Raw genomic sequence first — 11,766 nt, 5'->3', positions numbered from 1 at the left:
AGGATGGTAGGAATTTTTCTACTACCCCGTTGAAACAAAAATCTAACGTTCATATATGTAATTTATTGAACTATGAGGAACGGATACAAGCTAGCTATATAGAACTTGGAAGTGCCATATATACAAACTTACATTTGTAATGATATATTTAATATTGTAATTATAAAATTTACCAATTCTTTTAATTTATGTGTGAAAACTTTCTTCTTTTGTCAAAGTGAACTTTAGCAATTTACGCGATGTTCCAACTTAGAGATAGAAGGTCCTATTCCTCCATTTATATAATAATCAAGATTATTGTTGTAATGGTAGCTCACCTACAAATTAAATTGCTGAAAAATATGTTATGGAAATCCTTCAATAATATTGAGATCAACAACACAATTTCAATTGAAATCTTTGTTTGGTAAGCTGATCATATGTTGATATGATAATATTTTTCTCACCAACATAGAAAGAAAATGGTGGCCAAACTCACCAAATTACTCTTTTATTTCTAAGGGTTGAAGGCTATATCAATCAAATGTCATCCCTTAGTTTGCACCATCCCAAATCACAAAAACTACAAGCTTCATAAAATCAAAACAATGGTGTCTCCCAAGTACTTCATGACCCTAACTTTCATGGCTACTTTGGTGTTTTCAGCCATCGACAGCAGCCGAGCAGCTCGTCGTCTCCTACAAACTGCTCCACCAAACATGCCAGGGTTGCCCTCATTGCCCAAACTGATGGGAATGCCACCTCTACCTCCTTTGCCGATGGGACCAGGAATGCCTTCTATTCCAAATCTCCCACAACCAACATTCCCTACCATTCAACCATCTCTCCCTAAGTTACCTCCACTTCCAAGTCTCCCCGTTAACATCCCGGCCACGGGAGTGGTGTTTCCTCCGCTACCAACTCTACCTTCCATCCCGACGACCTTCCCGTCGATCCCTTTTCTCACTCCGCCCCCAGCCACCACTTCTTCACCTTGAAGGAATCCGCTAGTTCCTTTGTTCTTGTTCACTTATTCATTGATCAGAGTGTTTGATTTTGTTTGATATCATCGTGATCCTATCATCCTATCCTCTTTATGTTATTTGTGTAATATATATTGTAATTTTGTTTTTTAGGTTTAATCGATCATGTATTGTGTGTTCTTGTAGTTTTTCTAATGATATATACGATATGGATTTTTCTTTGCAATTGATTCTCTCTTTTTTTTCTAAATAAGGAATATTGCTAAACACTAATGACCTCAGCATAGAATTTCTTTTCTATCCTACTTTTACTTTTGAATAAAATAAAATAAAATTTAAAACTGAGTTAATATCATGGACGAACTGGAAAAGTTGAGCTAGTTAGTGTAGATGTATATGTGTGTATATTAAACTGCATCGTTTTAGTTGTAGAATTACAAATTTATTGAATGTTCAACAAGGTAAGTAAAAACTAAGATGATTTCAACAAAATAGCAACTGCAAAATTTTGAACATTTAAAACCACGTGAAAACCATCAATCAACAGTTTTTAGTGACGTATGACAATATATCGAATTTACTAATTTTTTCAGCAATTATTGTTATAATTAATCATTTTTTTAATAGCACAATTTTTTGTTTTCTATTTCCAAAATTTATACTTGTATTCTGATCTTAATTTCCTTGTTTATGGTTTTACTTTTATATAAATATTTGAATTGCAACTTCAAATTTTAAACTGAAATCAAGTGTTTTATAAACTTTCATTATATTTTTCTTTTAGTTTTAAAGATTTGGTTTAATTGTTAAATACGCGATAGAAAATTAATAACATACCACAAATGAAACTTAAACGTAGTAGCATTGTTCATAAAACCTCAATTTTGAGTTGTCTCATATTAATTTTTGTACTTTCACCGCTAATCTCTCGAAGTTTTTTTAGATTGATTAAATAATAATAATAATTTTCAGCAAACAAATCAAATAAGGGAGTATGTTTCTAAAATTTAGAGTAGAAATGTTAATCGGTTACAATTTGTTTTTAAAGAACCTAATAACAAAATAATTGACTCATTTTAATAATTAAAAGCACCTTCACTGAAATTAAATTAAGCCGATTACTTTTTTAATATTCAAAGTTGGTTCTTCCTTTCCATCTTCTTTTTCTCAATTTTTATTTTTTATTTTTTTCAATCATCATCTTTGTTTTCAATTAATATAAATCTTGTATTAATTTTTTTGTTAAAGTGTTATTAATTTGGTTCAAGATCGTGTACCAAATATAAAAAATTTGGTACGATTCTAGACAAAAATAGTTGAATATTGTTAGTTTACATTTGGATACACAATCATATAGCCAAATCTAAATTATCGTTTACTGGGATGGTATCGTTTAGATTTGGTACACGAAAACCAACATCGTTTAGATTTGGTATCATTTTTTGATCGTGTACCATTTTCTAACGATCGTGTATTAAAAATTAGTGTTAGGGGAATTTTTGTATTTTTCATAGTTGTCTATAGACTTTTTTCATATTTTACCAGCTTATCATATTGTTTAAAAAAATCCTTCGACCAACCTCAAATTTTTTTACCTCTCATCTTCTGGCTCTCGGTCTGACATGTGAATTAACTCAATCACAATCCACCTTAGTTTTATTTTGATTTGAAAAATAGTTTTATTAAAAGACTATATCTAAATATAGCAAAATATCACTTCTTCTACCACAAATTGTAATAAAATAAAGATAGACTACTATCTATAGCATATAGATGCATATGCTATAGATGGTGATATTTTACCATATTTGTGAATATTTTTAGAATTTGTCAATTAAAAATATTTTTTATTAAACACAAAAATAAAAATAAATAGATTATCAGATTTTAGTTCTAATTTGAATTATCAATTCTCCCTTGTTCCTTTTTTCCAAGGCCATGTATGTTCAATATATATACTGTCAAAGTGGTTAATTGGTAATCAACACACTCTTTTTTAAATATTAAAAAATGGAGGTTGGATATATGACCTTCATATCCTTTCTATTGTGATACTAAAATATTGTATATATTTTGACAAAAAAAGTGTTAGAAGAGAAGTTTTTCCTTAATTTGGTCACCTGATTCATTGTGACCATAATAAGGGATTTAAATGAGTCGATTTGAATCTCTATTAGGTGATCTAATTTTCATTATGGTCATGAGTAAACAAACATGAAAATTGGTGGTCAGATTCACCAACCTGATTGCCCACAAAACTTTGAATCGCTACTATATAAACCAAAACTACCTCTTCTCTTCTCTATTCAAAATCTCAAATCACTCAAACCTCCATAATTTTCTTCATACGTATGGCTTCTTTCAACTGCTTCATTCTCACCTTCATGGTTACTTGCGTATTTTCAAGCGTGGATGCTGCTCGAACTTCTCGACATCTTCTGCAGACCATTCTAAATTTGCCACCAATGCCATCACTACCTAAGCCATCTGCACTACCGCCTCTACCACCAATGCCGACCGGTCCGAGTATTCCATCCATCCCAAACTTCCCACAACCTTCCCTCCCTAAGCTTACACTTCCTCCACTTCCAAGCCTCCCCATGAATATCCCAACCAAAGTACCGTTGCCTCCTCTCCCCACAACTTCGCTTCCAAACTTGCCATTCCTCTCATCAATCTCGACTACACTTCCGTCGTCGCTCCCATTCTTCTCTCCTCCACCTGCAACTTCTTCTCCTTGAGTTCCGTACAGAATAGCTGTTTTTGTGACGCTTGATTGTTTTCATGTATGTAACTGATGATGCTTTTTGAGTGTGTTGTTGTTTCAGTTACGTTTGTATTGTATTGTTTCACACATATATGAAAACAAAAAAAAATACTATTTTCCTACTTGGCTTCTGGACTCAAATATGAAAAGAAAAAAAAAACGTTGAATTTACATTATTTATTATTTTAGCTATAAGGTTTAGAATGGTGTGCTATACAAATTCGACCGATGTAGTTAACATATACGTTAGTCAAACACGTAAATATCTACATTGATTTCTCTATTGCTTACCCTTCTTTTTTATTTCTTTATTTGTGAATTCCATAACATTGATAATAAATAATAAAACAAACTTACAAACTTAGGCTGTTAACAAGTTTTGTTCTTTCAACAATATGAGTATATTTGAACAGTAGTGAGATCAAATCATCTAATCATCATCTTTCATTTCAACTTTGCACCTTCGATAAGAATCTAATTTACATCCATAATGACTAGTCAACCCAAAGAGAGCATCTTCAAAACCATATTGTGAGAACACTAGTTAAAAGCGTGAGTAATATTAGTAAGCATGTTATGTGTTGTAGATAATTGAGCTCCTTATCAGAGAACCCACAAGAGCGTGTCTACTCTACACGAATCGAGATCTGAATGAAGGATCCTATTCTCTAGATCTTCTAATTAGATAGACCTCAAACCCCTTTCTAAGATCAAAATCTTCATTTGACAGATTTTCTTCAATATCCTCCCAACTTAACCGCAATTTATTGTTTGAGGGTTCAATATATCTACCTTGATTGTCGTAAATGCCTTCAAACAATTGGTTATGCCCTTTGAAACAGTTAAAGGACAAAAGGCCGTTTCTAGACCTCTTTGTTCCCTTCCCTCTTTTTGAGTCTTAAGGATTTCAAATTGTTTAAATATTTGGCCATATAAAGCTATGATTTAGCTTGGCTTTGCAAATGCCCAAGATTAAAGTAAGAAACAAAAGGAAATGCAAAGTTCTTCAGCATCCTCATGGTTTCAGTTTGCGATCGAGACTATTTATTTCTGCCTAAAATTTCTTGCCTCATGAGATAGTCCTAGAAGTCTATTATCTAGATATAGTAAAAATGAAGTACAAAATGGAAGTTGTATACAAGCACAAAAGCAGCAGTCCATTTTCCCAAACACAATCTTGACACAGGCAAATTATTCTTTCATGTCTATCACAAGGCTTCAAAGGCATACGTGAAAACCGAATTGTAAGGAACATTATAAAGAGAATAGAAAAGCATATTTTAAGAAAAGCTAGGACCAAAATTCTCGATTTTTTACAGCCAGTCTGCGTGTTTCCTCGTTAAAGTTGCTTGCTTCATAATCCAGAGTCCATTTCTCGAACGTACAATCAACAAAGTCGTAGTAACCACCATGAATGGAAAGATTACCTTTCTTCACCTTTTCTTCAATCCAAGGGTATGTCAGCAAGTTCAGCAATGAATTATTGAGCGATTCCTGCCAAAAGATGAACAAGAAGAAGCTTAGAATTTGAATCATATTCACAGCAATATTTGTAATGTGATCCAAATGTCTTTTGAGTTCCAACCACTTCTGACAATAACATGAGCTAGAAACAGAGGATGAATGCTGAACGTGCTCGAGTTAACAAGACAAAAGATCAACAAAAAATTCAAAAAATGATTACATGATTATTTGGGGTCTCCGTTCTTTCACCATTTGTAAAAGTTCAAACAGTTGTAAAGAATTTTGAAAAAAGAGAGACAACCTTCTCACAGCGTTTGCATTGCTGATCAAAGTTGAGAGTGGAAGCAGCAGCCTTTGTTCTTATTTTCGCATTTTTCCCATTAATAACCCAATTTGTGATGAAACAGCTGCATTCAATTCCAAAAAGTTAACTTATCAAGAATCACATGTAACATTTTCAAAAGAAAAAAATCGACGTTATCTTGAACAAACCTAGGATTTTCATCTTGCATACTCATAAGTGCACGAATGCCTCCACAACAGCTATGGCCAATGACGAAAATGTTTTCAACCTGAAATGGATAAACAGCATTTTCAAACTTTAAGACATGAATGGTTGTTTCCTGCACTATAACAATGCTCGATATACACCCAAGGTTAATCAACAAACACCTAGTTCGATATCTTTCAAAGATAACTCACTTCGAGCGTGTTAACAGAAAACTGCAGTGCCGCTTGTGTTTCTGATGGTCCGTTCTGTAAAAGATCAAATGGATGAAAATTTTAGCAAATAAACAAGATATCATAATCTGAAAATTTTCATCTCATAAGCTAACAACACATTAAAATCTATGGAAGTTAGATAACCACTATATATTGGTTTTATGTGATCTAATCCAAAAAACAATCTGTTTATAACAATGTTTTCTTTAGATTTCTTCGTTTCAAAAATGATTTTATAAAAAGAAATCATTCTCAACTTAGTCATATAAAGTTTCTTTCTTTCTTTCCAAGTGAGTTGCCTAACAAACAGCCACAACAATATGAATTGATACAATTCAAACTCAAAAACTACATGCCTCAAAAGGTATAACCAAGTTTGCTATATTTCGAACAAGAAATGCTTCTCCAGGTTGGAAACCCAAAACGTTTGAGGGACAAACTCTGGAATCTGCACAAGAAATCACCAAAAACTGTCTTCAAAATGTCAGTTGATATGATCGTCTCTCGGGCAAAGAGCAATCTATTTCAAAGAGTCGTCAATGTATATTATCACTGAAACTGGAAGACGAATACTCACTTTTGGAGATTGAGCATCAGAAAGACGCTGAAAATGTTCTAAATTTTTCCTGACAAATGGAAGAAAATTATTTTCTTTCAAAGTTTAGTAACATAAAAAAGAAGAGTAGTCCGCTGCTTACATATATGTATTCCTTTTAAAGCTCAGAAATCGATGTTTGATTTCCTCAAATATTTCATGCCTCTTTTCGGTTTCTATCACAACATTCACTTTGTTATTTTCAACTTCCTGAGTGAGCCCAGAGCAGCAGCTGCACATGTCGAAAAAAGAAATTAAGATCCATCTCTCATGAAAAAATATCAATCACTTTCCATACATAATCAGTTTTTCGAACCACCAAAAATACTGCTTTCATTTTTCTCAATGAAAGTTTCCCTGCTTAACCATAGAGAAAAATACTGCTAAATAACATAAATTCGAAAGTTTAAACTGACAGCCAAGAAATTTTCCAACATCCGTGGCATTAATAGGCAGAAAAAGGACATGAAAAAAACGAGCTTGAACATAAGAAGCAAGGGTTGAAACTATGATGAATGTTGTTCTTAAATTTGTAGTGCACTGAAATTCATGAGTAATTGAGCATTCATATGTGTTTCAAATCCACTATTACTGACTGAACATCAAGAAAATACATTACAATAGATAGAACACAGCATATAGCATGTAATAAAAGAATTGTCTCAGCATTACAACTTCAATTTCCTTCAATAGTTCACCCATAAACTGCCTAACTAGCACCTTGGTTCCAAGTGTCAAAGTTGTGCAGTTCCAAACGTGCCGCCGAGAGGGATACAATACAAAACTTAATTGGAAGAACTTCATAGTTTAAGAGGTAATTGCTCAAATTCTAATAGCAAGTTAGATCCATTATGCAAGCAAAATTTTCCTCCTTATGTAAATTTCACCTAGAATTGCAAGAAAACAATCACTAGTAACTAACACAAGCAAAATAGCAAAGTGAACAGTTGAGGTTCCATTCGATAAGCATTTGGTTTTTGGTTTTTGAAAATTAAGCTTGTAAGAACTACTTCTGCCTACTATTTACTTTTAAATAGCTTTTTCAAAATTCAAGCCAAATTTTGAGAATTTTGACAAAAGGAAACAGTATTATAAAACTTGTTTTTGTTTTTGGAATTTCAGCAGTGAATTCTAATGTTAGCATTGTAAAGGATCTTGAGAAAATAAGCACCAACTTTAGAAACCAAATTGTCATCATAAGGGGCCTAAAAATATTGAAGAAAAACAATGCAAATCAGACAACCAATTACAATTGAAATCAGCATAAAACCCAACAAACAACCAAACTCACTTAACAGTGGTGGACAATTTCAAATGGGTATGCTCCATTTTCCTTGTTTTCAGCTTAATCTCAAAGATCTGCAACAAATAAAGGCAAGAAATCAGAACCGTCATTACAAGAATGGAAGATTTAAAGAACAAAGAAAAAGCAAAAAGAAACTACATCTGAGGTCTTGAAGAAGCTACTCTGGCGCTGGTTGGAAGAAAAGGAAGAGGAGAATAGGGAGTGCGAAACTGAAGAACCGGAAAGAGCAATGTCCATGGCAGAGATGTACCTGTAAATCAAAAGGGGTTTTACACAAAGCCCTGAAAAAGAGTGTAAAATCAATCAAATAAGAAGATGGGATCTGGAACATTCGCATAAAGGAAGAATCCCTGTTTTAAAAGAAGTGGGGAGTTGGTTGGCAAAACAATGACCATTTGTTTCCTCTCCAAGAAAGACGGAGAACTCGAAGCTCAGAATATTGGAAAGAGGCCAAAATTTAAAAAAAAAAAAAAAAAAAAAAAAAAGTTTAGAATCTTTTTTCTTCTTTGGCTTTGTTGACTGTCGATGATAATAATCAAAGTTGGTTGTGTCGTTTTTTATTAACCAGTGATTGAAGTTTCAGATTCTGTTTTGGTTCTTACCTCTTTATACCAACAAATCACAAATGAGAACTACAAATTTGGAAATTGGAATTTGTAATGGGGATTATTCAATGTGTTTCATCACACCATGATGGTACAATTTTCGGTCCTTTTTTTAATATGAAATCAAAGTTTAAATCTTACTTTTCCTTATATTTTTCTTTTGCTTCATTTTAAAATTTTCATTTTTGTTTCTATAATTTTCCTTTATTTTTTATTTTTATTTCACACCCAAAGGATTAGAATTTTCACTTTTAAAATTTTAAGAACTAAAATAAATCAAAATTAGAAGTATGGATAGAAAAATTATCATTTTAAAAGTACAAACATCAAAATAAACTAAAAAAAATACTTAAAAGTACCAAATTATTATATGAATCTAAAATAAAAGGTCCATTTTTACGGTTAGTCAATAGCCCATTCAACTAAAAAGGAAAAGAAATCATAAAATTGAACTTCAAATGAAACCCTAAATTTGTGCAAGTCTTAAACAAGAATTTCTAACAATACGTGGGTTAAAAATGTTGAACTTATTAATTCTTTTTATATCAACTTGTTAATTTCTTGTGGTGCAAATTTAATATCTGTTATATACTGATGTTGATGATAATTCGTGAGGTTATATTGAATAAGTGGCAAATATAATAGATTAAAATTGTTATTATTTTTAAATTTTAACTTGTAATAGTCTCAGACTCTCAGTTATGTAATTCTAAATCTTTAACAATTTAATTTCTTATTTTTAATATTCTTTTATCATTTTAAACATTATAACAATTAGTTTATATGGTGAAAAATATACTATTGAAGTTCGTGAGGATAAAAATCATCGGGCTTATAAACTACTATAAACACTAAAACAAAAATTGAGAAAATTGAAAATACAAAAACTAAATTATTATATACTAAAATGTATCATTAGAAGTTCATGAACAAAATTATTATAAATTTAAGTTTTAAAAAATACCAAAACTTAATTTTAGAAAGGAAAGGGTTACTTTTATAAAACTTCATGACCTACTGTTTTCTTAGCCAATTTTTTTTTAAGGCATATTTGGGAGACATTCAATCTAATAAAGCGATAAAATCGCTTTGTTAAAGTCACACATTTGAAAAATTAATGGACAATTTAAATGAGCATCTTCAAATATAACAAAATAAATCAAAATATACAAATCAGTGATATTGATAAACATCGGTGTCTATATTGTTGATAAAGTATTAAAACTTTATTATATTTTGTAAATGTTTTTAATATTTTTGTTATTCATTTTTCTAATTTAAAGTTTTAAATTATGCTAAAACAAACTCAATGAACAAATTTTCTCTTAGAAAAAAAAAATTGTTTTTGATCTTTATTTTTAAGTATCTAAAAAGAATTACAGAATTTCAAATGTACCTTAGTTTGTGTTGAATGTTAGAAAATAAGTAGAAAAAAAGTTACAAGTATGACATAAATAAGATTAATACGTGAATAATTAGTGATTACATTTAAGGAAAATTATTTTAAACACCGAAAATATTTATAAATATATCAAAATTTTATAATATATTAATGATAGGTAATGATGACATTTGTATATCAGCATTTATATACTATCAACTGTATAGATGCTGATAGAACAGTGATATTTGATACAAACGATATAGCCCACTTTGTATTTACAGATATAGTTAAAATGGTTTATAGTCCAGAGATAAGTTTAGGTATCTTATCTATCCTAGCAGCACTTTAGATGTGGTTCACTTTATATTTGATATAAACCATATGATCTAGATTCATTCATATAGATGTGGAGACATGTTAATGTAGACTTTCTATGCAATGAGTTCATATAAGATCAAACCACGAAATAGTCACTTTTACTTTACAACATCATTTACTGTTAAGATTAATTGTTTCAATTTTAATGACCTAAGTAACTTGTTCTTTAATCTTTATCTAACTATGAACTTCTGTTTATTGTTGGGGATTATCCTTAGATTTGAATCGGTGAGAACAGTCTTAGTTCCTCGACTCAATAAACATCCCTTTCAAGGATAAGACGAGATGGGTAGATAGCTAGAGGCATCAAGTGCAAGATGGAATTCACTCTTACACACCATTAGAGATAGTAGAGAGGTTAGTTGTTTCGTTAAGTGCTAACTTTGAATTTTAAACAAGGGGCCACAACCTCTCATTGGTCCGAGAATAACTTAGTTTGTTGTTTAGACCACAAGCGAATTATTCATTAGAGGATCAGTCAAAAAGTAATTACAAAGAAAAACAGTATTGTTAACCAATCTATAATTTCGAAAAATCTTTAAATGATCAACTTGCTAATCTTGGTTATATCAAGTGGACAAAAATATATTTACAGTGAGAATAGTGCAACTACTAGGTTTTAGTGGACTAGTATCTTGGTAGTTAACAATAGTTGGTTAACTAGGGTTAAAGAGTTTAGTTAATTAAGCTCGAATGATCGGAGCTCATTTGTACGTCCATTAATTCTATTTGTTAGCTCATATCATATACTAAATTGTTTAATTAAATTTTTAAAATTGTTTTTATTTAAATTAATTTTATATTAAAATAATTTAAATTCAAAGTGGAATCAAGGAAATTCAATATTTAATTGAAGTTTAGAAATTCAATTTATTTGAAGTGAGTGGATTTACGTATGAAATTTCACGTTAAACCTACAGTTGGCCACAAATCTCACTTAATTGATTACCAATGCCAAGGTATTGCTAATGGATATACATCATCCCTCTTTGTCACCCTATCAAAGTAAGCGAGATAAAATATGTTTTTTAGTTCAACAAACTCAATTGTTGAAAGCATCATGTAATTTTGAAGTTGAAAGTTGAAAGTTCAATAGCTGAAAAACCTTTTAGATAAAATTGTGCAAGTCGAATTAGTTTTTGCATATCAAAAGCAACAAATGAATTACTTGGATTCAAGCAAGCCATGAAAATAAACAAACAAAACATTTCAGTACTTGTTTCAGTAAAGCGATTATTCAACTCTTGAGGTTGCAAATCAATGACTACCATAGAACGCTTAGCTTCAACACAATAATAATACAAATTTGTAATTGAACTAAAGTTGTAACTTTGTGTAAGTTACCGTAATCCTTATCATTTATAGATAAGTACAACGTTGTAATTGCTTGACTTATATACATATATTATTATATTATCTTTCTTGGGCACACGATGCCCTCCAATGTTGGTAGTTCTTTACCAAATTGGGTTTTGTTACTCCTATATTTCTCTATATGTTTATTTTTTATGTCTTCGACTTCCTAGGACGTTAGCGTGAAGGTGCCACATTTTGAAATTTCAAAATCTAATAAAATCAAGAA

At 31.0% G+C, this 11,766-nt stretch overlaps 2 protein-coding genes across 2 annotated transcripts; one reads left to right on the top strand and one right to left on the bottom strand.

Moving 5' to 3' along the window:
• The first annotated feature begins 587 nt into the window (after window positions 1-587).
• Window positions 588-977, top strand: LOC105435357 (ESX-1 secretion-associated protein EspE). Its single transcript, XM_011656053.1, has one exon. It carries the CDS (start codon window positions 588-590, stop codon window positions 975-977), a length of 390 nt encoding a protein of 129 aa, XP_011654355.1.
• Window positions 978-4,836: 3,859 nt separating this feature from the next.
• Window positions 4,837-8,288, bottom strand: LOC101214659 (beta carbonic anhydrase 5, chloroplastic). Its single transcript, XM_004147457.3, has 9 exons — window positions 7,956-8,288; window positions 7,803-7,870; window positions 6,615-6,743; window positions 6,494-6,542; window positions 6,273-6,386; window positions 5,896-5,949; window positions 5,686-5,765; window positions 5,495-5,600; window positions 4,837-5,223 (listed from the first exon to the last, which is right to left on the bottom strand). Exons 1-9 carry the CDS (start codon window positions 8,052-8,054, stop codon window positions 5,020-5,022), a joined length of 903 nt encoding a protein of 300 aa, XP_004147505.1. The 5' UTR covers window positions 8,055-8,288; the 3' UTR covers window positions 4,837-5,019.
• Window positions 8,289-11,766: the final 3,478 nt, after the last annotated feature.

The sequence above is a fragment of the Cucumis sativus genome, chromosome 4 (genome assembly GCF_000004075.3).
Source record: "Cucumis sativus cultivar 9930 chromosome 4, Cucumber_9930_V3, whole genome shotgun sequence".
Lineage (NCBI taxonomy): Eukaryota > Viridiplantae > Streptophyta > Magnoliopsida > Cucurbitales > Cucurbitaceae > Cucumis > Cucumis sativus.
This window is presented reverse-complemented; position numbering and strand designations above follow the sequence as displayed.

Coding starts and splice junctions, on each gene's coding strand:
- LOC105435357 (XM_011656053.1), top strand. CDS start 588: ATGGTGTCTCCCAAGTACTTCATGACCCTAACTTTCATGGCTACTTTG.
- LOC101214659 (XM_004147457.3), bottom strand. CDS start 8,054: ATGGACATTGCTCTTTCCGGTTCTTCAGTTTCGCACTCCCTATTCTCC. Junction 5,950..6,272: donor ACTTGGTTATACCTTTTGAG/GCATGTAGTTTT, acceptor GATCTTTTACAG/AACGGACCATCAGAAACACA. Junction 5,601..5,685: donor ATGCAAGATGAAAATCCTAG/GTTTGTTCAAGA, acceptor AATTGAATGCAG/CTGTTTCATCACAAATTGGG.